This window comes from Syngnathus leptorhynchus, chromosome 5 (genome assembly GCF_054491065.1).
Source record: "Syngnathus leptorhynchus isolate UIUO chromosome 5, UIUO_Slep, whole genome shotgun sequence".
Taxonomy (NCBI): domain Eukaryota; kingdom Metazoa; phylum Chordata; class Actinopteri; order Syngnathiformes; family Syngnathidae; genus Syngnathus; species Syngnathus leptorhynchus.
The window spans coordinates 10,092,621-10,116,422 of NC_141199.1; the positions used below are offsets into that span (position 1 = coordinate 10,092,621).

A 23,802-nucleotide genomic window follows, 5' to 3' on the forward strand; every position below is an offset into this window, starting at 1 on the left:
CTTTTGTGCACTTCTATTTCATATACTGATTTGCTATCTAACAGCCAATCAGAGTGATCACATTGTCGAACGGCCAAGTGAAGTGACAATGCTCCAGTCACATATGGATTGCTGCATCCTCCGCATAATGCAGAAATTTCTCGGTGGAAGAAGAGCTGCTTTAATTAGTGACAAATGTAGCCAGCGGTGTTCATGTTCACAACGGCGCAAACCACCCTTTTTTAAATTCTCCAAGTTTGCATATGTCTGCCAACATGGCTCTGTGCAGATTTAAACTGCGCATCATACCAGACTTGCACCAGTCAGGAAAATAGAGCTCAAAGATTTTGGTATGCCCTTTTTCTGGAATATCTCCTTATCAGTACAGTATAGTACTATCCCTGCTGGACATCATTTTTATCTGCTCCGTGTTCAAACGGGTTTCGGTCTTGACAGCCGGGCCTTACAAAAGGTGGAGCGGGGACCTTCAAAGATTCCCCTGTGTTGCACTTAAAAGTTTCTGTCCGTGTGAACTTTACATCAAACGAACACGGGCTTCCACCAGCACTTTGAAGTGGCAAAGTAGGTGGTTGTTTGAGCTGTACACAGGCCCGCCTTGACATGTTCTGGTTGAAAATGGAAAATAGAAATGGCCCTGTCAAAGTATTATATGAAAATAACATTAGATCGCTCAAAAAGAGGATTCATTGAAGAAACTTGCACAACCACTTGCAATTACAGTGGCAATGTGAATGACATTACAAGCAATTGAAACACAAAATATTGACAATAAAATAATGACAAGTGTGAGTGCGAGTGAGGATGGTTGTTTGTCTCTGTGTGCCCTGCGATTGGCTGGACACCAGTTCAGGGTGTCCCCCGTCTCCAGCCCGATGACTGCTGGGATAGGCCCCAGCAAGCCTGCGACCCCCATGCGGACAATCGGTACAAAAAAAAAAATGAATGGTTGGATATTAATATATTCCTAACCCTATAAAAATATCCTTGTTTGCGAGGTGTGTTTAGAGTTGATTTGCTAATAGGGTCCAAAACGAGAAACAACCCGACAGGTGAATGAGAAAATAAGATGACATCTTTTATTGCGACTCCAATAAATGTTGAATGTGCATGACGTATTAATTGCGTCTTGACTTGCTTGATATTTCTCCCATAACTTGGGACTTGCTCGAAACCTGAAGGTTACGATTTGAGTCTTGCGACTTGCACAGGTGTGATTAACTCCTACTGGTTTTTATACATATTAATATAAGGCCGTGTGCGTGTGCAGGTACAGGTACAGGTACAGGTGAGCCTCAATACATAGCTATTTTTTTTAAAACCCGACAAGCACAAGGACCATGCAGAGGTCCTCGACTCGAGGGGGCGGGATTAAGTTTTCTCATGGACCAGCATCCACTGACATTGGCTGCTGCTCCACATTGGACAGCCTGCATTCATAAAAAAAAAAAAAAAAAAAAAAAAAAAGCTCAGGATCGATCAGACACAAACAGCTTCCACTCACTGGCACAAGTCTCACGGTTTCTCCTCAGAAGCCACGCAAACTTACAAGGGGAAAAAATGGCCAAAATTGAGAGTCAACGAAGAAGTTTGAAGAGCGAGGAGTTCTTCTTTGATTCCGAGGCGTCTGTCTTGGATCAGCAAGACTTGGAGATGTCCAGTTGTCCTTTCAATGACGTCTTCAACCCCAAAGACTCCCACATGGATCAGATCAACACTTTTCTGAAAAATGTGCAAGTATTGTTGGAGGCTGCTCGCTTTCTCGAGAGCGCTGAGAGGAAGGACGGAAGTGAGTTGACGTGCACTGTGCGATGTCGTTCTGCATTTGACGAACACACTTTATCATGTGCAGTCAGACAACAAAGAACTGAGTTAATTCAACTAAGATTTAGGTTATTGTCTACGCTTGGTCACTACCACGCTCACAAGACGGATTTTCCTTGCAATAAAAAGATGTTACACCATCGTACGTGGATCTTTTATCTGCATTAAATGGTATGCGATCCACACTGGAGTGTGTATGCACGTCTCCACGTAGGAAGGGATCTGTTATTGATCTTTGCACAGTTGAAAATAGCAAAATGTGACATATTGATTGGATGAGTGGGTGTGCATACTGGCTCTCACTCAGATGCAATACATCTGACCACATTGCAGCGCGCTGCTAGTCACTTCTAGGATGATGTCATTGCGCCCCCGCAGAATGTCATAAAAAGCCTCCAACTCGCATGAGCAAACGTGTAGGACGATGCGATATTGAAAGAGGTACATTCACAAAACCAGCATTTTAAAATGATGAGTTTTACTTTGCGTTCTATTGATGTTCTTCCCGGATGTCTTTTAGATGTGAGTATTGTTGTTCTAAAGTTTTTATACCGAAACAGGAAATGCAGCTTTTATTAAATGAGTACTTTAGGTAAATTACTGGAAGATTCGCTCGTACAGTTCCTGTTTCTCCACAGTTCTCTCGATTGTTTGCTTCCTGCTATTTGTGGGCGTGTCGCGCTGGGTTCCACATGGCGCAAAATCGCTCTCTGATTGGATAGAGGCGAGCTCAACCCTCGAAGTCTGTCAAAGATATCTGCCAATCAAAGACACGGTCAGCAGCTATGTCACGTGTTGCTGGGCCTGACTTTGTCTGTTAACCACGCCCCTAGCTCTTGTTGCCTCATGGGACTTGTAGGTCTTATCGAGTAGAAAGAATACATACTTGAACTTTCAAGTCACTCTCTGTTCATTACTAAGATTCAGATCATCAGTGTTCCGTTTGCTTTACTGTATATACATGCATTTATGATGTATGTATGCATATGTTTTACATACTGAATGGCCTTCGTCGGAAAAAGACACAATTTCCCAGAATGCCCCTCGCTGATTCTGGACCCTCCTTCTTTATGTCCCCGCCTCCGAACTGTAGAGCTGTGGAAAGCAAACAGGAGAGGAAGCGAGCAGCAGCAGGCACTTGCTGGCGCAAGTCACCCCCGGGGATTTTTTTTTAATATTGTTTACATTTAAGTTTTTAGCAAATAACAATCGTATTAATGTGGACGTTTTACTATTCTTATACGCTGATTTTCTGACAACCCAGCAAAGGATTGGCTGCAGCTTGCTAGCTTGTCAACTGTGGAAACACGATTTCCCATCCTTGAATAAGAGAACTAAAAGACTTTTTTAAAATTTGCTTTTAATGTACATATATTGAATTTGTTGCACTGATAACCGAAGCACTGTCTTCCGTGTGTTTTATATCGTTGTATCACTGCTGTCAATGTTAAACGCTAGCAATAAGGTGAACGACAGCAAGGCTCAGGAAAGAATGACGGCTGTTCAACTAATGAATATCCAGCGTCTATTGGAAGCCGCGGAATATCTCGAAAGAAGAGAAAGAGGTAAAAAGCCATGCGACATTGTCGACAGGAGCGTATTGAAGTCTTGCCAGGAAAAGTCCCCGTGCAAAAGGAGGATTTACCTTCAATGTATTTACATTCAGGGTACTTAGAAGAGTGATGTTGAATTTGGCTCATGGCTAAATGCTAACCAAATATATTATTCTTCAAACAGAGTGTGAACACGGATATGCATCGACGTTTCCTTCAAATCAGGACACAAACTACCAGAGGCAAAGGAAATTCCGAAATAAGAAATTCAGCAGTAACCACAATAGGTAAGAAAACTCATATGTTCTTGACAGTGCGAAAGTACACCTACATTGCTTTGGGGCAAGAGGGCTCGTCCTTTGCAAACCTGAGTCACCTGGAATTGTTTCTATAGTTAACATGGTGGTTACACTGATGATTTTAAAGTATTGACTTAAGGCGGAAACAATACCATGTGATTAGTGTTTCCACTGACCCAAAGTTAAATACTTGAGCCCCTCAGCTACTTGATCACAACATTAGACTAAACTAATTAGAGCAAATACAAGACCATTAATTCATAATTCAACTCACCAATCATGATGATGATGAATCATTTGGATTGGCATGTGTCAACCACAAGCACAGTAAAGTAAACAAGTGATTAGCATGGCTGCCTCACAAGAGGCGAAGGTTTCTAATCGCAGCTCCGGCCGTCCTCTGTGCAGTTTGCTTGTTCTCCCCGTGCTTGTGAAAGTTTTCTCTGGGTACTTTCCGCATCCCATGAATATGCATGTTGGGCTAAATGAAGACTCTAAATTGCCTAAATTTCTGTGTACGTTTTTGCCCGTGTGAATCTTTGCTTATTAATGTGTTCATGCTGGGGTGGGCTCCAGCATTATGGCAAATTGTATATATCAACAACTACTCCTCAATAAACTGTGCCATATTCTATTGAGTGGTGTCTTTTAATAATGCACCACTCATGTTACTAAATGAGGTCATCCACATAGGTCTTCGATTGCGTCTAACTAGCTGGTGCAGATGTTCCTAATGAAGTGTCTGATGCATGAACACTAAGGATTGATTTTCGTGCATGACATGTGACAGACAGTATGTCGCAGTATTTGCTATTGATGAATGTAACTTGCATTTAGTAGAGGGAAGGAAGTCTCGCAAATGAAGACCCGTTGGCATGGTGTTCTCTTTGGTACTGGGCTGCTCACGTGAATCTGTCATCTGATCGCCATACATCAAACGAAAGCCCCACTCGCTTGCTCTGAATGCTTTAATATTAATGTGAGAGCGAGCAACAAACAGGAACTGCGCATTACTCATAATCAGCACAGAATGCTGCCTACTTCTGCATGGCAACAGTCAGGATCATAATTGGATTGAGGTGCTTCTCATAATGCTTCCGATGGACAGGGCATTTGTTTAAGAATGCTAATGATGTTGCACAAGCTGCTTGAATAGAGACTCAAAGTCACCAGTATGGGGAGGAGTAGCACTGCAAATATATTTTCAAATGAAGATTTTTTTTCATTAGAGTGATAATTCAAGATGGTGTTATGAAAGTGCCAGCCAGTGTGATCACAGTGTGCATTGATTCTCATGCAATTCACATTACACAATACGTTTATATTTTCTGTGTCATCTAGTAAAGTCTCATGCTCCATTTTTACTATTACTTTGCTTATAGTCACCATTATTCCTTTTCATGGGAAACATATGAAATTATCAATCCATCTACATGTCTGTTTTCAATTTTGCTCACCATCGCACAAACGCATTCAAAACGAGGTCAGTAAAAAACATTTTTTTGTTTTAGCACCATACAAGCCCATTTACCTAACATGAGGTTTTTCCAAATCGCCTCAACGCATAATTTGACAAAAAAAATGTTTCTATATTTTTTTGCCCTAAACATTTTTGGGGTACTGAGCACCTCTGCTAAAATTGACCACATCCTTAGTTAAACAGGTCATTCAATGAAATGAAAGAATTATTAAACATAATATCACGCCATTCAGTATTTGTTTTATTTTTCGGCTTTCCGAAATAATGCTCGAGGTGGTTTTATAAGGAAGATGACAAAATGATAGGAGATAGAACAATGTCAATTTCCGCAAACAGTTTAAGTTTTTGTGGCCTTCTTACTGCCTTCTCTGTAACGTGATAACGCTTCAAGTGATGGGCTTATCTGACTGTCCTCACTTGCCTTCCGTTTATAGCCGGAGCGCTTTATCTCATTGACCCACTCGGTCTCCGTGTCTACATGCACGTGCAAGTACACTCGCACAGACGCACGCATTTATGTGTCCTCCCTCCCACTCGCCCAAGTAAGCATACTTGCAGTTGTGGATGACCTGGAGCCAGTTCATTATCTGGTTTGAAGTATTGGTGAGCTGCAGACATGTTGCTATCTGATTCTGGATGAAGGGAAAGTCTTTGTGATGATAAAGGGCTGTAGGACAGCAAGCTGACTTAGATTGATCCCCATGAATGCGTGACTATATAAAGGTTGTCGAGAGTGCCAGCCTCATGGCTCAACTCTGAATAATTCGTCTTGCCTGATTTGTTTGGCCTAATATAGCAAGCAAGTCAACCTGGCCATTAGTGGCCTTGTCATCTAAAATCATATCCACTGCCACAGCTGACTGCACAGCCACTCTTGCATACCTAAGTAAATGAACTAATATCGTCGAATGCAGACATATGGTGTTTCAATTTGTCAATTATTAATCCGGAAGAGATCATTTCATCCAAGGCAGTGGCACCGAACAATTGCACTTTCCACCTTGTAAATCCAGGTTACAATGATGAGGGATGTGATAGGAGACATATTGAAGCCTGTTTACCTACCTCGAGGGCAAGTTACACATGTCACCCTCCTTCAAATCTAGCGATCCTTGAGCTGAGGAGTGGATGGAAACCCAGCCATTCAGTCAAGGGGAGGGAGGGGTGTTTTGTCTCCTTTCAGTATGTTGCCCCACAAAGGCAGTGTTAGGGACCATCTCATTCACATTTCATTTTCAACGGTGCACTGCACCCGGCTTGTTGCCCACACAGGGCATGCACATGTTCCTCATAGTCTCCCCAACAGCCCATACACGTGTGTGTGTGTGTGTGTGTATACAGGCGCACACACACGCACGCACACACACACACTCATGTGCAGTGTCAAGTCCAGTGAATGCAAGTCACTGTTACATGTGCAGCCCCACTGAGCAATGTTGTGTATTATTGAGGAGGAGTTGATGATAGTGCTCTCCTGCCTGTCACATTGATGTTTTGATGGTGCAAAGGCTTCAGTGGGTTCTGCTTGAACTTTGTTGGAGAGTCTCTTCTTAGTGATGTCTATCGGATCCAGCTGTTCACATTCCTTGGAAACTGGCTGTACTGTGAAATATGTATTTTGAAGGCTATCTTTCCACCGGATAGTTGTATTTTTATTCCAAAAACTTTTAGGGCATTTTGTAAATATGTGAAATAAACTTAAATAAAATTGCAATTAATTTAATGTCATTTTAAGCAAATATGTTTCACTAAATCAGGATATTTGTTTTTATGAGGATGTAAAAATACCAGTACAGGGATATAAAATTTTGTCCATACCGTATAACACCAATGCAGAGCTTCATCATCATCACCACCATCATCATCATTCACCATAAGTAATAATTCAGTTAATCACATTTCATTATTAGGACTCCTTGCCTTGGCTTGCTTAATACACTACATTAAAGCTTTCAAACATCTAGCCCTTAACCCTACCGAAAAAAATGCTTTCGGAAATACTGCACTCTGTCAACCATACTGTGTACGGCATGTATTGCTTTTCTTAATATGGTGTATTTAAACATCTATTGATGTTTTCTTCCCTTGCAGGTCCACACACAACGAGCTGGAGAAGAATAGGTGAGTGGACCCTCCCAAACATTTCATCTTCAAGTCTTAACACACTTTAATAGGCACTTGTTTTGCCTTTTTAAAATTCAAGCTTTGCTCCTCGTAATCAAAACAAACCCGCTCTTCCTTTTGTTTTTTTATTCTTCACCACATTTACAAAGCACATTTTTATACTGAGGTCTTTGATTAAACACTGGCAGATTGGAGCTCCCATGCCGGTTAGAATTTTTTTTTTATGGGTAGTATTTCATTTATACAAGCACGTTTCATTGTTTGTTCATACAACATACTGAGTGCTGTTTATGAGTCCCTCCACATTTTTTTGTTTTCATTCTTTGAAGCATTCCCTTCACATCCTCCCTGTCCTGCTTGTCCTTTGCTGGTCCAGGCTGGCCTTCAACTCTGCCAAAAGCCAGATCTCGGATCTTGAAACATCTGATATTTCAAGTAGTTCACTTCCTCTCCTCTCTGTATAAGTAAAAACGTATTTCTGGTACCAAAGAAAGTGAGTCGAATTGATGTGGTAATCCATCTTTTTTGAAAGCGCACTTGTTAAAATCATTTATAATCCCCCGTCTTTGCCAGCAGTTAATCCAATTCCCTTTCAGGACATGCCCCACTGTAAGATATATGTATTAGTCGAAGTTGTTCACCCGAGTGTTTCAGGCTTATACCACGATTCTCCTAAGGCAGACTTACAAGTTGTGAAAAAGTCCCAGTCAAGCTGAACCATGATGGAATTCACATTTAGAGCAAGACTGACTTCCTGGATTTGTTGTTGCTCGCATGCCGGTTGAAATAGTCTCTTCCATTCTCATCGGTTCCGTCACCAAAACGTCGGGCTTCACCGTCTACCTCAATCATTCTCGAAAACCAAGATGGATCATTTTTGTATTCGAGTGCGTACAATGAAACGCAAACCTGTTAAGAAGCGACTCGACATTATAGTAGGTGTAACATTTTCTTCTGGTACATATCCTTGCTGGAGCCTTTATAATAGCGAGAATTGAACTGAGCTTTGTTGCGAGAGCCCTCGGGGGGTGGATGAGCCGCTAAGCATGAAAAAGCCCGGGCTACATTTTCTGTGGCTGTGCTAAAGCTTTCTGTTCCCTGCCCAGTGAGTGCAGCCCATTCTCAGGCCTTGCTGCAAGCCCATTCTCAGGCCTTGCTGCAAGCCCCGCGACTGGGACCATTTGTCCCGACCAACGTGACGACTTGTAAGCTTTTCTTGGCTGAGAAAAGCCGCTTAAGAGGCTTGATCTTTGGTCTGGTGAGCCCAGCTGCAGCATGTGCACGTGTTGTGGGGCGCGTTCATCAACCTCCCTAACAAACGCACGCGCACAGAGGGCGCCCGGTGTGATTCTTTAATAGCCTCGCTTGATGCTGGATTAACAAACGATCGAGTCAGAAGACAAGGAACTAACTGACAAGCTGATAGGATGAGCAGGGAACGTAGTCAAACACACCTGACTAAGGGTTACTTAAAGCAGCACGCAAGCCTAATCTATTCTCCCTTGTGTGGCAGATTGTGCATGGTGAGCCTTTGTACCCTGTACAGTAATTAACGCAATGAAATATGAGCCAGTATTAGGGTTGAGGATATGGCTGCAACTTCAGTCCTGATGGAATAACGCTTGAGGGATGGTGAAATTGTGTCAAAGATTCATGTATTTATGCTTCTAATTTCCTTTGAGCACAAGAGAAGTTTCAAAGGAAGACCCCGTAGCATGTGCTGGTTTTTCCCTGGTTTTGATCAGTAAGAAGATTAGATGATCTGAAAAGCTTTTAGAAAACACGCTTTGGGTTGATTGACTGACAGTTGACCAGTGATGCGACCAGAGAAGCAACTTTGCCTTTATCGGTGTCAAAATCCAAATCTGTACCTTCACGAGATGTTTGAGGGGTCGAAAATGAAACAAGGCAGAAAGGAAGGAAAACGAGATGCTAGCAGAAGAAACGTGACTCAATTAGACTAAATCTGACTCCAGCTTCTATTTTTAGCTTTACAGCTGGGGCAACAGAGAGAAAACACCACCGTCTTCTGACCAATCACATAGGTTAGCTGTGTGCCACCAATGAGAGGCTTACGATGAATAAGCGGTGAAAAAGGTTGTCACTCCTTATTTCAGTTAAACGGGCTCTGGATGCTAACAGACAATTGCGATAAACACAACATTGGAAAAAAAAAGATGATTATTTTATACGTAGCCTGTGTCCGCTGCTGGTGACTCTCTGTGAAGGATTCAATCTGCCCCCATAGTTCAAATCTAGATTGACGGTTACAAATACTTTCCGAAGTGGGATGATTATTCACGAGGCCATGCATGACATGCCCAGTGGAACTCTTAGGATAGGAACTGGGGTTTTAATCCAAAACGCAGGTTTAAATCAGTTTTTTAAGGTACTGTTGCTCAGAGAATTCATAACAAACGTGACAGTTAGCTGTAAGGTCATCCGAAGCACTCTGCGGAAAGGTGACCCCTAATTGACTCACACGGATGGAATTGGGCCGCGGAAAAAAGAGCACGTCCCTTAATTTTCCAACTCAAAATATGAGTATTCTCGTCCGACAAGTTTTAAGAACATGAATCAAAACACAATTCCGCATGACTCAGTGCTACCATCCCAGCCTACTGGGACTGTGGAAAAAAACATAAGTGCCTTAACACATGGATGTATTTGCACTTTAGTTCTGACATTTGGATTACATACAGCCATTGCTGAACCAGCTACATGTATTATACTACCATCCCCCAGAGACAACATCTGGCCAAATCTCTCTTCCCCCCCCTTCATCAGACTCATTTTTAGAAGCCCATCCATATTAGTGTTGTAATCCAAAGCTCCTGCCCCACACCCTTCAGGTCACATTGGGTTCAAATGGAAAGTTTGCGTTCATTTGGAAGCTTTCATCCAATCACAAATGAAGACAAAAGGAGATGCTATGTTTAATATATTGGTTATTCAAGTCAGATGTTTCATGCTTGGATACAATTCGGAGGTACGGTGCAGTACAGGGATTAGGGGCCGAGTGAATTTCAAATCACATGATCTGTACGTGTGATTAGGAAAGAGATTTGAACAGTATATGCAATTGTTTTCATACTATGCTTGTTTGTTGTCGGTTTTAATCTGAGACCGAGCCACCTCTTTGCCCTTGTTTGGATTTTTTTTTTTTTTTTTTTTTTTTTTTTTTCCTCCCCATCGCTTGTTTCTCATTGGAGCAGATTAAAAGGCAGTGTGCACGTGTGAACTAATCCATGAGTTAGTGATGGGTTTCAGCCCCGGAGTCCCTTGGCCCCGTCATGCAGCTAGCACATTCCCCTGCCGCCGTCCCCCCCCCCCCCCTCCCTCACCAGTGAACTTTGCACGAGCATTCGTGTGTGTAAGCGTGTGTTTTTGCCTGTGAGCGCTGCTTGAAGAGGGTCAATTGCTGCTCTATTGTTTTATTCTAACATTTTTTCCCCCCTCGTTTTGCCCATCAGTCCTTGGTCCCTGCTTTGCACTGTTGCGATGCGTCACGTCTCTCAGGGTGGCCTCGGCAGTGAGCGTGACAACAATATTTGTCCGCTTTGTGATCAACTGCAATTTCACGTTATTTACTACTTGCGGTCATGGTATTGGTTAGGCAGGGCAGGAGGTTCTTTGAACATTTTATTGTCCCCAGTTTGCAGTGTCGTGCTGAATATATATTTGCATTTTGCTAAGGTTTTTTTTTTTTTTTTTTGCTCACCCAAATATTCTTGCTCACAATAAATCTCCATCTGGGGATTGAGGTCACAACTGCATGCTGAAGTACTATTAAACAACCCACTCTAACGCTGCCATGAATTTTACTCCTCTATATTTCCTTTGCGTTTGTTGGCATGTGGGCAGAATATATAGTAGGTCAGTAACGGCTCATATGGAATCCCTTCACTTGTCAATGTGCATCGCTGTGAATGAGTGAGATGAACATTTGAGTATTTCATTTCAAACTACTCATCAGTCTTTATCATAGCTAGAAAAAAGTTGAAGTAGTTTGTTGACTATTATAGAAGTTTCTTCTTCTATATGGTCTATTTTTCACTCATCATTACTCAACTCAGAATTAATCCTGACTGGCTTCTGTTTTGTGCCAATGGGCAGTTTCTGGGCAGATCTCACATGCACACACACACACACACACACACACACACACACACACACACACACACACACACACACACACACATAAAGCAGCCCTCTCCTCCCCCACGCTTTACATCTCTCACCTGCTCTATCTCGCGCCAACTCTTCCCATATCTCTCCCATCTGTCTGGATTTCATAAAGACAAGAGGGATGTATCGGTCAGACCAACAAGAAGAGCCTTCAGTTTCTGAAGGGAAATTATTCTTCTAATCTGACGTGTACGGAGACGTGATGGACTAACTTTTGTTGACAGAAAACAAAACCAACTTTTACAAGTGCACATAGCTGTCTTTGATTCAGGCACAAGTAGAAAGGAGGAATGTTATGAGCAATGTAATGAGTACCCACTGTAGTTGTGGGATTTTCAAAAAATAAAATACAATGAACCCTTCAAACGTCTCTGAAATCCTCTATAACAAATCAGTTCAGGAAATAAAAAATTCAATACTCAAGGACATGACTTATTCCACTGCTCTCCTCATGACTAATGTTCCATTTGTGCTATTTGAGTTGACTTTTTAGGGCAAGAAGCTGTTTGAAACGTCACGCTCATTTTGATGTGTGGCCTGGAGAAGGCTCCATACAAGTAGATGTGTTCAGAATTAAACAAGTTTTACTCTAATCTGAAGGTGTTTTTTTATTTTTTTGAAAGCAGATTTTCTGTAGGCGATATCAAACAAAACGTATCATCATATTTTCAAAATTCTTGGTGTTTTGTACTCTGGTAGAAATAGCCATTTCAACCAAATTCATATTTTTTACTGACTGTCAAGTTATTTTCAGGGGGAAATCTTGCTATGTCGCTAATATTACTGCTAAACTGTGGCATGCCCATGATCATAGGAAAAAAGTTAGCAATTTTCACTTGCACATTGGAATACACACATGCAATGTTGAAGCTTTTTTTTTTTATATATATATATAAATCACATCTGGCCACTCGTGGTATGCAGAATTTTTTTTTTTATGATTCAGAGAGCACTGGCATTTCAGTTACGGTTCCTCCTAATTGATGAGCGAGGCCAACATGATCTTGTTAAATGAAAATAACTACTATGACGTGTGAGCATGCCTAAAAATAGGCTCACTGCCAAATCCAGAGGTTTTCTACATATAGTTATGCCACACATCCAATACGTAAGTGCAATTTACTGAACTTTAAATTTATGGTTCATATAATAAAGCTGTGGGTTAACGCCCATGCGTCAGGCCCCAATTTAGCAGCCATGCTTAGTAGCTCTTTAATGACTGTTCCAGCAGTAGCGAGTGGTAGGTCCCCCGTCAACGGTATGGGGGAACATGCAAACGAGAAAGTGAGAGAAGAATGCCCAGCTCCATGAAACACAGGCACAGAAATACTTTGTGGGGGGATGTGAAACAGGAACAAAGACAGTATGTTAAGAAGCCGCATGAAGTTATGGATGGATGGATGGATGGATGGATGGATGGATGGATGGATGGATGGATGGATGGATGGATGGATGGATGGATGGATGGATGGATGAGATGCCACGTGAGCTGAGCCCTTCCCTTCTCGCCATATATATTGCATGTCACCATCTGCACTGGGGCTTCACGATGTGTCGCATGTTTACATGCGCTTTTCTTTGTGTATGATGTGGGAAGAAATTGTCGTACATAAGATTTTCCTTTGATGACCGGTCTGGATTGTTCCAACAAATGAGGAATGTGTTCAGCTCAGCAAGTACAATAGAATACAAACTGCCTGCACGTTGACTGGGGTTGATTTGATTGCATTCCTCCGTGACGGGAGATAATTTGACATTGACTTCATGTTGTGCCCAGTGGATGTGGATTAGACTGCTTCAAATAAGCTTTTGCATGACAAAATATTCTAAATGTTTTTGTCATCACTCAGAATTAGGTTCTGGGACTGGCTCAAATAAGCCTTGACAATAAAGAAGTTGTAAGAGCATCGAGGGAAAGTTGAGCTGATGATCATCTTTGTTATAATTATGATTCCCTTTGTAAATCAATTTAGGGGGTTCACCTCTGAGACGGACAGCGCTGATATGTAATTGGTGTAATAACTGGGTGAAGGGTCAGATTCGCTCTCCCTCCAGATGAAATAGAATTGGGTCAAAGTGTGTGTGCGCGTTAAAAGGGCTTGAGAGCGTGGGGGATTTGAAGATGTAGATTGACTCTTATCTGGGCTGCAAATGTGACCCTGCCTTTAAGAGCATAGCCAGTGCTAATGTCAGACATATTCGGGCCTGAGAAGTTATCTATTATTTATGTATTCACAAGTTTAGAATCTAGGGCAGTCTGTTTTTTTTTTTTTTCTCCTCTGTCTTTCGTGCTTTAGCTTTAAGTGTTGCTTTAAGACGGTTTTGATTAAGTCGAAACACGTTTTGGTTTATCAGTGCAGCTTTTAAAAACAAATTACAATGTTCTTTATATTTGTCCTTAGGCTTGTGTTTATTGCAGCTAATTTATTCAAAGCTTAGAAACATTTGGTGAAATAGCAATGTGAGTAATATAGTCAAATTTACTTTTACATTACCTTCATGCTATCAAAAATAAAACATTGAACGACATCGGTACTTAACAGATTCCCATTTAAACTCATTTGATACCTCGTTGGATTATTATGACGGCTCTTTATCGTTATGAAAAAAAAATTTGCGGCATCTGTTAACATACTAGACAGTTGCTCATCATATGTACCAGTATGTGTGTTCAGAGATGATAGCAGAGCGCGGGAGGAGGCCAGTGGTGAACTGTACTCCTTTGAACTGACAAAAAGAGATGTATATGTGATGTGCGTTGGTTTCTAAACCAGTAGGTAGGCAGCTCTCCTATACCAGATGGGGGAAAGAATCAAAGTGCTTCTATAAAAATAAAACCCACATTGAAGTCTGTTTGCTCACATTTCAAAGCTGTAGTTGAAGCTGCTGCAAAGGACATTAGTACTGAATTTTAGAACAACAACAAAAAAAAACATTGCATTTACACGTCGCTGTAAACGCGAATGAGTTAGTCATGCAATCGGAAAGGCACTGCTCTTGTGATTGGAAGGGAGGTGAGCAAAGGTGGGGTGAGCTGGGGTGCAGTGACCCATGGTCGGTTGGCTCCGAGCTCACATGTCGAAGCCAAAAGGCAGAGCTGCCCTTCTGCGTAACCATCTGGGGAACGTCAGGAGCACAAGCCATAAGAAAACATATGTACACAAACATGAAGGGAATGGGCCAAACAAAGTAGACGTATTACCAGATCTGTATTAAAAAAAAACAAAAAAAACACCTTTATAATTATTGGCACCCCTGATAAAGCTTTGATGCCTTCGAATAAATTCATTTGTGGGAGGAGCTTGATTCGGTTTGTGGCGAACCATTTCTACAATTTTCAGGTTGAGAGTATGCTTCTTCAATAAAGAAACAATTTTTAAAGAATTTGCCACATCTAAGCTGATATTTCTTGAGGGCTGTGTATTTCTCTCGATGTTCCACCACTCTATTCTGAGGGTGTGACTGGTTTTTGAGGGCTGAAAGGACTCTGGCTGTGCTGTGTAACTATTTATGGTAGCGAGACGGCTCTCGTATTGTTAATAGGAAATGGCTTAAACTGTGTGTCTCCATGATAACGTATCAATTGCAGGGCTTAGGAACCCTTTGGAGGGGCCTCCCAATAAGCCACAAACTCATGGCCTTTAACCTCCTGGTGACACATTTCAAGATAGTGCTGGCAGAACAAACTTATATGATAAACCTGCATCCGCTTTTAGCTATCTTTAGTCATTAGCTTGTTCCCTAACCACAAACGAAGGGATTTTATTATTATTATTAATTTTTGCAAATATTTGCTTTTCAGTCTGTTGACATCACAGTAAACAGACTGACTTGTCTGTCTTCCTCCTGGTCATACATGATCAGCTGAGTTCTCCTTCACTCATCAAAGTGTTCCCTACGAGTCTGGCATGTGTCCAGACTTCGGGACAAAAAAAAACAAAAAAAACATGTAGATGTTTTGCAATCTTGTCTGTCACTGACAGACACGTTGAGGGTGCTTGAAGGCAACATGCTGCCAATGGACCACTTGTGTTTCTAAAACAGGAGATCACATGGTACACACGATAGTGTTAAAAGCAACACAACTAGAACTTAGAGGGCTTTGGATTTACAGACTGTATCAACAATTGGACAAAAAGGAACAGAACCAGAACTCAGAGTACTTTGGCAATACAGACTGTATCAACAATTGGACATGATATGCAGGTCTATAAAATAAAGCCAGTGCAGAAGGATTTGATCAGTTGCCAAGACCTCTTCCCAGGATTTTTTTGTTTATTACATGTATGTTCTGTAGCAATGATAAAACAAACTAAGCTTCAGGATGTGGCTTCCTTTTAATGTGCTATCATAGTAACCTGTCGGCCCAGCTAGAACAATGCATGTGACGGTGAATTGTATTTATTGTCTTCTTAGGTACAGCATGTTCTGGTGCTCTTTTTTTTTTTTTTTAATGCTCTGAAAATTGAATCCATTCATCAAAATGCTCTCCTAAGATGTACTCATCCTACAGTTGACTCGCTGGAATTATTGTTGGCCTAGTAGACCATAGGCTAATTAAACTTTATCCAGACCTAATGGAAGCAATGTAGGGTTTTTTTTTTTTCTCCGACATGACTGCACGACAGCATCATTGCCATGTGAGTGTTAAATGATTCTTGTGATTTCTCACGGCCTTGTCAAAAATTGCGCAACAAGCAACGCCTCGCAGTCTCAAATAGAAATCACGGTGCAAGAAACCAGAACTGAATTTGCCAAGACAGAATGCTGTACTCCGTGATTGCCCCTGCGGATCAGAAACAAGTGCGTTTGAGGAAAAATAGGAATGGGCAGTGGGGTCAATTAGCCATTTTTTTTAAAACACAATCCTGAGCAGCCTGAAGCGTTCCTCCTTATTTAGCTTGAGTTTTGGTTAGCGAAATGATCTGTCTGTCTCTTCTCCAAGCATTATTGATTTCTTCATTTGTTTTATGAAAACTGGCCATGCATTAGCGAGCTGACCGGCACGGTGCGTGGTCCCAGATGAAGCCAGGCTTCTTGGAAAGAGAGATGAAGTGTCAGCTGATAACATGGTGGTTGAAGCAGGGCTGTGGGTGTCCATGTGAGGCAGACAGACTTTGCTAGGCCCCCCCCCCGTCAGTAGAAGATAAGGCGTTGACAAAAGACCCGAGCCAGACAGATAGACATCATGCTCACAGCCAGATTAGAAGCATACTTCACACGCGTCTCTTGACCTCCAAACTTTGAGCACCACAGATTGCATCATGGCACCTCCTCCTTCATTCAGACCACTTTTCTTGCCGGTGTCGAGTTAAAGCGCACCCTCATGCATACTTGCCATACATACCGCTCTAATGGTTTGCACTTTTGTTCTTATCAGCGGCATCCATGTATACCTCAACCTTCCATTCACACTCACTGATGGATGGATATTCCGGGCTGCGCTCGTCTGCACCAGTTTGAAAGTAGTTGAATCCCAGTTGATTTGATTTCTTCAGTGTGGGTCACTAGACTGAGCCCCCAGATTCCTAACAGCCCCCCGCCCAGCCCTTCAGGCGGGCTGAAAGGGCAGCTCCTGTTAATGGAGCGCTGATTGCGTTATAGCCATAATTATCTCTCTTTATCTCTCAACTCCGGGCCATTAGCCGGGATAGATGTCACCCCGGGCCTTTCCCCAGACACCCAATAAGGTGCTGTCTAGATGATGGAACGTATGGGCCCAGAGAGGTCCAGGAAATGCCATTACACCTTTCCTCTCTTCACGGCACCTATCATCTAAAACATATTTGTTATGGAGATGAGCGGGGTAACCTAAGGGGGCTGAGAGAAATGCCAACAGAGGATCATGTATCGCCCAGAGGCTGAAACCATATGCAACTTGGCTGAGGTGCTCGCTATCACTTCAAGCTTGTTGACATTGTAGGAAAGTGTTGGAGAGTTTCTGCTTTCTTCAAGTATGCATAATATGTGCCGTTTAATATGTCTCAAGATTACATAGCACATCTTGCGTTAGGGTGCTGAAGTGCAAGTCTTTCCCATCTCCTCATTAGCACTCGACTGTGAATGAGTCGCCGCTACGGTAAAGTCAGTAACGGTAGACATCTGTGTTTAGCCTTTTAAAATGCTCACTGATTTACACTGACATGCGATGGGGGGGGAAAACGAAATGGTGTGTAAAACAGAACCTCGATTTCATGGACGAAAGGGGCAAAGTAGTCCTTAGTCCAACTTTATTTTTGATGCCAGTTTTCCTCAGATTAGTTTGAATTTCAAAGAAAATTCCTCCATTCAATTTAATTACTTTGGGGACTTTGTCTAATCCATCACTGTCATCAAATCTTTATTAACTGTATCAACAATAATTGAAGTATATATATTTTTTTACCATCACCCAGCAAGTAGAAGACCAAGCGACAAGTCTAAATGATAATCCTTTCAGGGAATAAAGCACTCATTAACATGAACAGCATGCATTGCTTTTAATGTTTTCTTCCCTGTTGTGTAAACATTTCCCCTCTATTTTGACTGTAGACGGGCTCACCTGCGGCTGTGTCTGGAGCGCTTGAAGGCCCTCATCCCGCTGGGACCGGACTGCAGCCGCCATACCACCCTGGGCCTGCTCAACAAAGCCAAAGCACATATAAAGGTGATTCAGCTATTCCATTTTATCCACTGTTTAATTTTTACCAGAATACCTGTGGTGAGTTTAATCCTAACTGATTTTAGACACTTATCCATTGTACTAGTTTCACACTGGAACGGCCTCGCTCGGCCTCGAGTGAGCGAGAGGCGCGGTACAACCTCAACCGGTTGCCAGGAAATCACAAAAGACAAATACCAATTCGCAATTCAGCGTCTTCAGTTAAACACGAATGTTCTCGGAATGTGAGAAGAAGCAAACATGCAAACTCCACACTGAGATTTGAACCCAAACTTGAGAAAAGTGAGGCAGACCAATAGTGTGAGATACGTTCCAAGATTCCCAAAGTATCGAAAAAACGTGCGCGTCTAAATTGTGAAGCTCAGCGACCTCATGTTGATGAGCACTCAAAACGTTTTAGCGCAACGTGCGTGTGTAATTAGGGAGGGAGGTGGAACAAAGGCCACATTGTTGCTGCCTAGTTGATCGGGCAACATCCACCAACACTCGACTCGTCTGCTGCTGTCAACTGCTTTGGCCAACGATGACCCCGTTGTTTTAGTTTTGTCTCCGAGAGTCACGCTTGTCACTAGTGACATAACGCAAATGAAAATAAAGGGACTCTGAAGGCAAGAGTCAGGATACACTCTGGAGTGCTTGCTTCTCAATAAGGTCTTCAGTCATCAAGCTATGATGATGACCTGTTAATACATGTCAATTTAACCCCGCCCCCCTTTGATTCCTGCTTCCAGAAACTTGAAGAAGCGGACAGGAAGAGCCAGTACCAGCTGGAGTCTCTGGAGCGTGAGCAGAGGCACCTCCAACGCCAACTAGAACTGCTGAGAGGAGGCGGCGGAGTGGCCGTGGAGGGCGAGAGGATACGCATGAACAGCGTGGGCTCCACTCTGGGTTCTGAGCGCTCCGACTCCGACCAGGGTCAGTTGTTGTTTTGATCTACTCGCAGTAAAGCCGACATCATCATGACAGCTTCTGTGAGCTTGAAACTGACATTTGATCAAAGGACCAAGCAAATACAAGTCGAAATGATGTAACATGAATGCTAGCCGCCAAGTTAATGTCAACAAAAGTAACTGGTGTACTCACTAATTGCAGGCTAGTTCACATATGAAACTTGTATTTCAAATTAAAACTTTCATAGTTAAGAATATAATTCAACATAGACATAGCGAAGCTAAGCAGCTGACATGGATGAATTCACTTTGATGATCCAACTCGCCTTCATCTTGTTGCTATCTGTGGATGTCAAAAGCAGGATTGACATTGAATCATCTTTAGCAAAAACTACTTTGAGTTGAATTGGTCGTACTTCCTTTTTTTCAATTTTCTAAACTCAAATGTACTCTCACTAAATCATTTGCCACTATCGCGTGGTCAGTAAAGGAATTGCACGCTTCCTTTCTTGCTAGCGTCGATCGAGTAATTGACGTTCCTCTCTCTGCCACAGAGGAGATCGAGGTGGACGTGGAAAGCACGGAGTTATCTCACGGAGAGCTGGACAGTCTGAGCACAGCCAGCACCAGCGACCTGGATGACCACAGCAGCCTGCAGAGCATGGCCAGCGATGAGGGATATTCCTCTTGCAGTGTCAAACTTGCCTTCTCCTCCTAGAAGCTACACAATGCCACCACTGCAAACACCTCCTATTCCTCTGGCCCCTCTTCTTGCTGCTCCCATCCAGCCCTCCCACCCGATATATCCGTGCTCCCATCCAGCCGGGCCCTCTGTTCGCCTTCTTTCAGTGTGCCCATCACCATGCAAAGGCACCGTTAAAGCCGAACCCAGTATCTTGGACAGGTGCTTTCAAACTTTTTGAGTCTGGGAACCTACTTGGGAGACATTTTTATGAGGAGCCCCTCTTAATCCTTATGCCTACTAAATATATTTTAACTACCACGTGAACCTCTAGAAGCAAAAATAATTATGGTCTACCGTATTTTCCAGACTATAAGTCACTCCGGAGTCGCACCAGTCATAAAATGAATAATAAGGTAGAAAAAGACAAATTTGGGGGGAAATTTATTTGATAAAATCCCAACACCAAGAACAGACATGTCATCTTGAAAGGCAATTTAAAATAAAAATAGAATAGCAGTGACAACAGGCTGAGTAATTGTACGGTATGCTGATGTTACATGACACATAAACAACAAACTGAGAACGTGCCTGATGTAACATAAAGAGTTATTCAGATAGCTATAGCATAAATAACATGCTAACAAGTTTACCGAACCATCCGTGTCACTCCAAATCACTAAATACAATGAAATCTTCAACAACCCCACTAACTCCGGAGGGAGAACATGCGGCACTTCCTCTTCTCCGTTGCTTACGTCAGACTCATCGTCAGTTGCAGTTCCAATTATTCCACAGGCCTAGAGCGCCCTCTTGTGGTTTCGTGTGAAATTAATATTAACATAGTGTGTTAATAATTTCACACATAAGTCGATCCTGAGTATAAGTAGCACCCCCGGCCAAACTATGAAAAAAACTGACTTATAGTCCAGAAAATACGGTAATTTTTTCTACCTAAAGGCAGTGTTTCCCCAGATCGTAAAAATCTGCAAATAATTGAACCCCCCCCCCGTAAATGGTTCTAATTGCTTACAGATGACATAAGGTAGAAAAGCACTACTTTTGTCTAAATGAAGGTCCTCAACTCCATTCAATATCATACTTTAGCACTATGATGCCGCAAGAGAGCACCAAAACTATTTATTTATTTTTTTTCGTTGCTTTGGCCCAAGCATAGAAATAGCAAAATAATTTGGCAAATAACAGAGGACACATCCCTACAAATATTCAGCAAATTTAGTCAGATTAATGTGGTGCATCACAGGAGGAGTCATTTGTTTACTGCGTGCCCATCCCTATATCTAGGTTTGCACTTTCAAAAAAAAAAAAACAGAAACCACAGCATAATTTATTGAAAACTATTTTGCAGCTCACGGACCCCAGTTTGAGACCCCTGATATAGGGCCCCTAAAATCTGGTTTTGATCATTTTAGAAAGACAAATGACAAAATATTTTAAATAAAAAAAAAAAATCACGCTTACAAGCCCATGTATGACCCAAGATGCACTTGAAGCCCATTTGTTGTTGAAGTCGCTCCAAGCTGATGGGTGATTCAGGCCGATGGAAAGCACACAGCGCGGTAACATTACCCCACGCCGCCTAATCTGTCTTATCTTGGACACTTGACTCGGTGCTATTGTGCAAGTCCTCCATCAGCTGGTAAAGCAAAAGCGTCCGCTTCCACGCGCTAGCCCGGAGCAAGACCACCACACACAAGTCATTCCTGTTCAATGCGGCGCCTTCTCTTCATGCTCTCTTTCCCTCTCAAGCGATCCTGCACTTAAATACTTTTCAGCTGACACGGCACAAACTACAGCAACAAGATACGATGGGAATAGACGTCCACCTTTTCTCCAGCAGTAACAAGCAATAACTCTTCATCTTTTTCCCTTTTGTGACCGTCCAAAAAGAAGCAAAGTCATGTTTTATTTTTTTTTCTTCCCCCCCCCCATTGTATATACAAATAGCTTAATGAATTCATGTTAAAGTTGAAAAAAAAAGAAAAAAAGTTAGAGCTCATGGATAGAACTTTTGCCTCTGTTGCTGACTTGTGTTTATTGTGCATTTGAAAGTCCATAATTGGAAGCGCGGTGGACGTGGCTTGAACACTTCATTTTTGCTGGTTGACATCCTACAAGTTAATTCGTGTGTTGCTGTCTGGTGCTGCGCAAGGTAACGGGATGGAAGCTGCAGAGTTTAATTTATTACATGTGATATTCTCTCGGGAGTGTGTGTGTGTGTGCGCATGTGTGCGTGTGTGTGTGTGTGTGTGTGCGCGTGTGTGTGTGTATGGCATTCCACTGGTGGTCAGGTGATCCCACATGTTGGGGAAAATAAACGGGTTGTCAAAGTTAGCCATCCCAACTCCACTGGCATTAAGAATTGCACTTCGCCCACTGTTTTTCCCCCCCCCCCCCCCTTTCTCTCTTCTGCCCTTTTGATTTCTAACAGAACATCGTTTGAATATTTATTTCTCCATCCCTCTAACAACAGATGTAACAAGAGGGAGAAAAATAACTTATTTTTGTCCTGTCTTACTTTAACTTTCCATGCGTATTCCTGATTCCTTATTTTAAGAATAATGTATTGTATGTTTTATTGGTCTTTGGGGGCATTTGGGAGGGTAACATAATGTAGCCATTTTCTTTTGCTTTGGATGTTTATTCAATGGACACTTGAAATGTAAATGACCCCAAAGCTGCTCTTTTAGTTGCTGAGCCTGTTTTTAAGTCACCTGTCTTGGTTGGAGGTTGACCCCGCCCCCTCGCCGCTGCCAGCTTCGCACTACAAAGTCACGTCCGCATGTTATACAACTGGATTGGCTTCTCTCCAAAGCCAGCCTGCTAGTCAAGTGGAGACTATTGTGAGTGTGTGTTTGTGAGAAAGTAGGCCAAGAGGGCGGGTCTTCGCCACAGGCATATGCTGAGCCAGCTACTACCCAAACTGGGGTCTTTCAAAACGCCACTTTCCTCATACAAGAGGACTTGTCTTTTTAGTTGATAACATGTGTCTTAGACTTACAACACCCCCATAAGGTGATTCAACAGAAAAACAACAGTAGGGTTTCAACTTGTTGGCACTGAATCAGAAAGTGACCACTGGTGCTCGATCCTACAAACAAAAATGCCAAAACCACATCAGAACACCTCAGTGTCCTCATTCTCTCTCTCTCTCTCTCTCTCTCTCTCGCTCTCTCTCTCTCTCTCTCTCTATCATTCTACCTGAGGGACAGCGTATATTGATTCTGCCCCTCTGTGACTTTTAGCCATCTTTGTTTCCATTTTCTTCTCAACGTTACTTTCCCAAGACTGCTGTTTCACTTCTCTGACTGTCTCAACGCTACAGGGTGTGTCAGAAATGTTTCAGGACTTTGTGTCACAAAAGATTTCTTTTTCATTTGAATGTGTGGAGCAGACGACATTTACATGCAGTGATTATTCGGGTCAGAATTTAGGTTCATGAAACGATTGGAATAACATGCCTCAATGGACAGAACTTACATTTAAAGAATCCCGATTGCACACAGGTGACAAGCCGAGATATATAACGCGCTGAGCATCTGACAGTGCCTGGTCGAGAAGAACATCGTCATGTGACCTTATGATTTATTTTTGTTATCTTACATCTTGGGCTCAAGAAGGTCCTCTTAAAATGCTCGGTATTTGTATTAGTAACTGCAGGGAATTACTTCCACAGGAATATGGTTTTGAATTGCCATATTTTGTGACACAAGTCCTGGAATTATTCTGACAGTGTTTTTTTTTTTTTTTTTTTTTTACATCTGCTGAGGATATGGTCCCGAACAAGCAACCTTGAGCGTGTGGTTAACTTTGCAAGTGGGCTTTGTTCTGCTTTTAGAGTCTAGGCAGCCCCCCCCCCCCCCCCCCCCCCCCCAAAAAAAAAAGTTGATGTTGCAGTTTTTGTTTTGTTTTGGGAAACCACACTCCATTCAAGTGTCGTTGAAGAAAACGGGTCCTTGAGGTGAAGTTAAGGCAACGAGATGAGTCCCTTGCGGGGAGTCGTCCGGTTGTTCTCAACCTGTGACCATCCTTTGTATAACATGCACTCTGATGAACGTGTTTTGTTGCAAAGTTGGAAATGCA

At 42.4% G+C, this 23,802-nt stretch overlaps 1 protein-coding gene across 3 annotated transcripts; it reads left to right on the forward strand.

Moving 5' to 3' along the window:
- The first annotated feature begins 1,443 nt into the window (after positions 1–1,443).
- Positions 1,444–23,569, forward strand: mxi1 (max interactor 1, dimerization protein). Of its 3 annotated transcripts, none has more exons than XM_085912888.1 (6): positions 1,444–1,786; positions 3,559–3,661; positions 7,245–7,274; positions 17,997–18,111; positions 18,858–19,041; positions 19,571–23,569. In XM_085912888.1, exons 1-6 carry the CDS (start codon positions 1,558–1,560, stop codon positions 19,732–19,734), a joined length of 825 nt encoding a protein of 274 aa, XP_085769014.1. In that variant the 5' UTR covers positions 1,444–1,557; the 3' UTR covers positions 19,735–23,569. The 3 variants fall into 3 exon arrangements, with proteins under 3 accessions (XP_085769014.1, XP_085769015.1, XP_085769016.1); XM_085912889.1 differs by lacking the exon at positions 1,444–1,786 and adding an exon at positions 2,830–3,488; XM_085912890.1 differs by lacking the exon at positions 1,444–1,786 and adding an exon at positions 2,830–3,386.
- Positions 23,570–23,802: the final 233 nt, after the last annotated feature.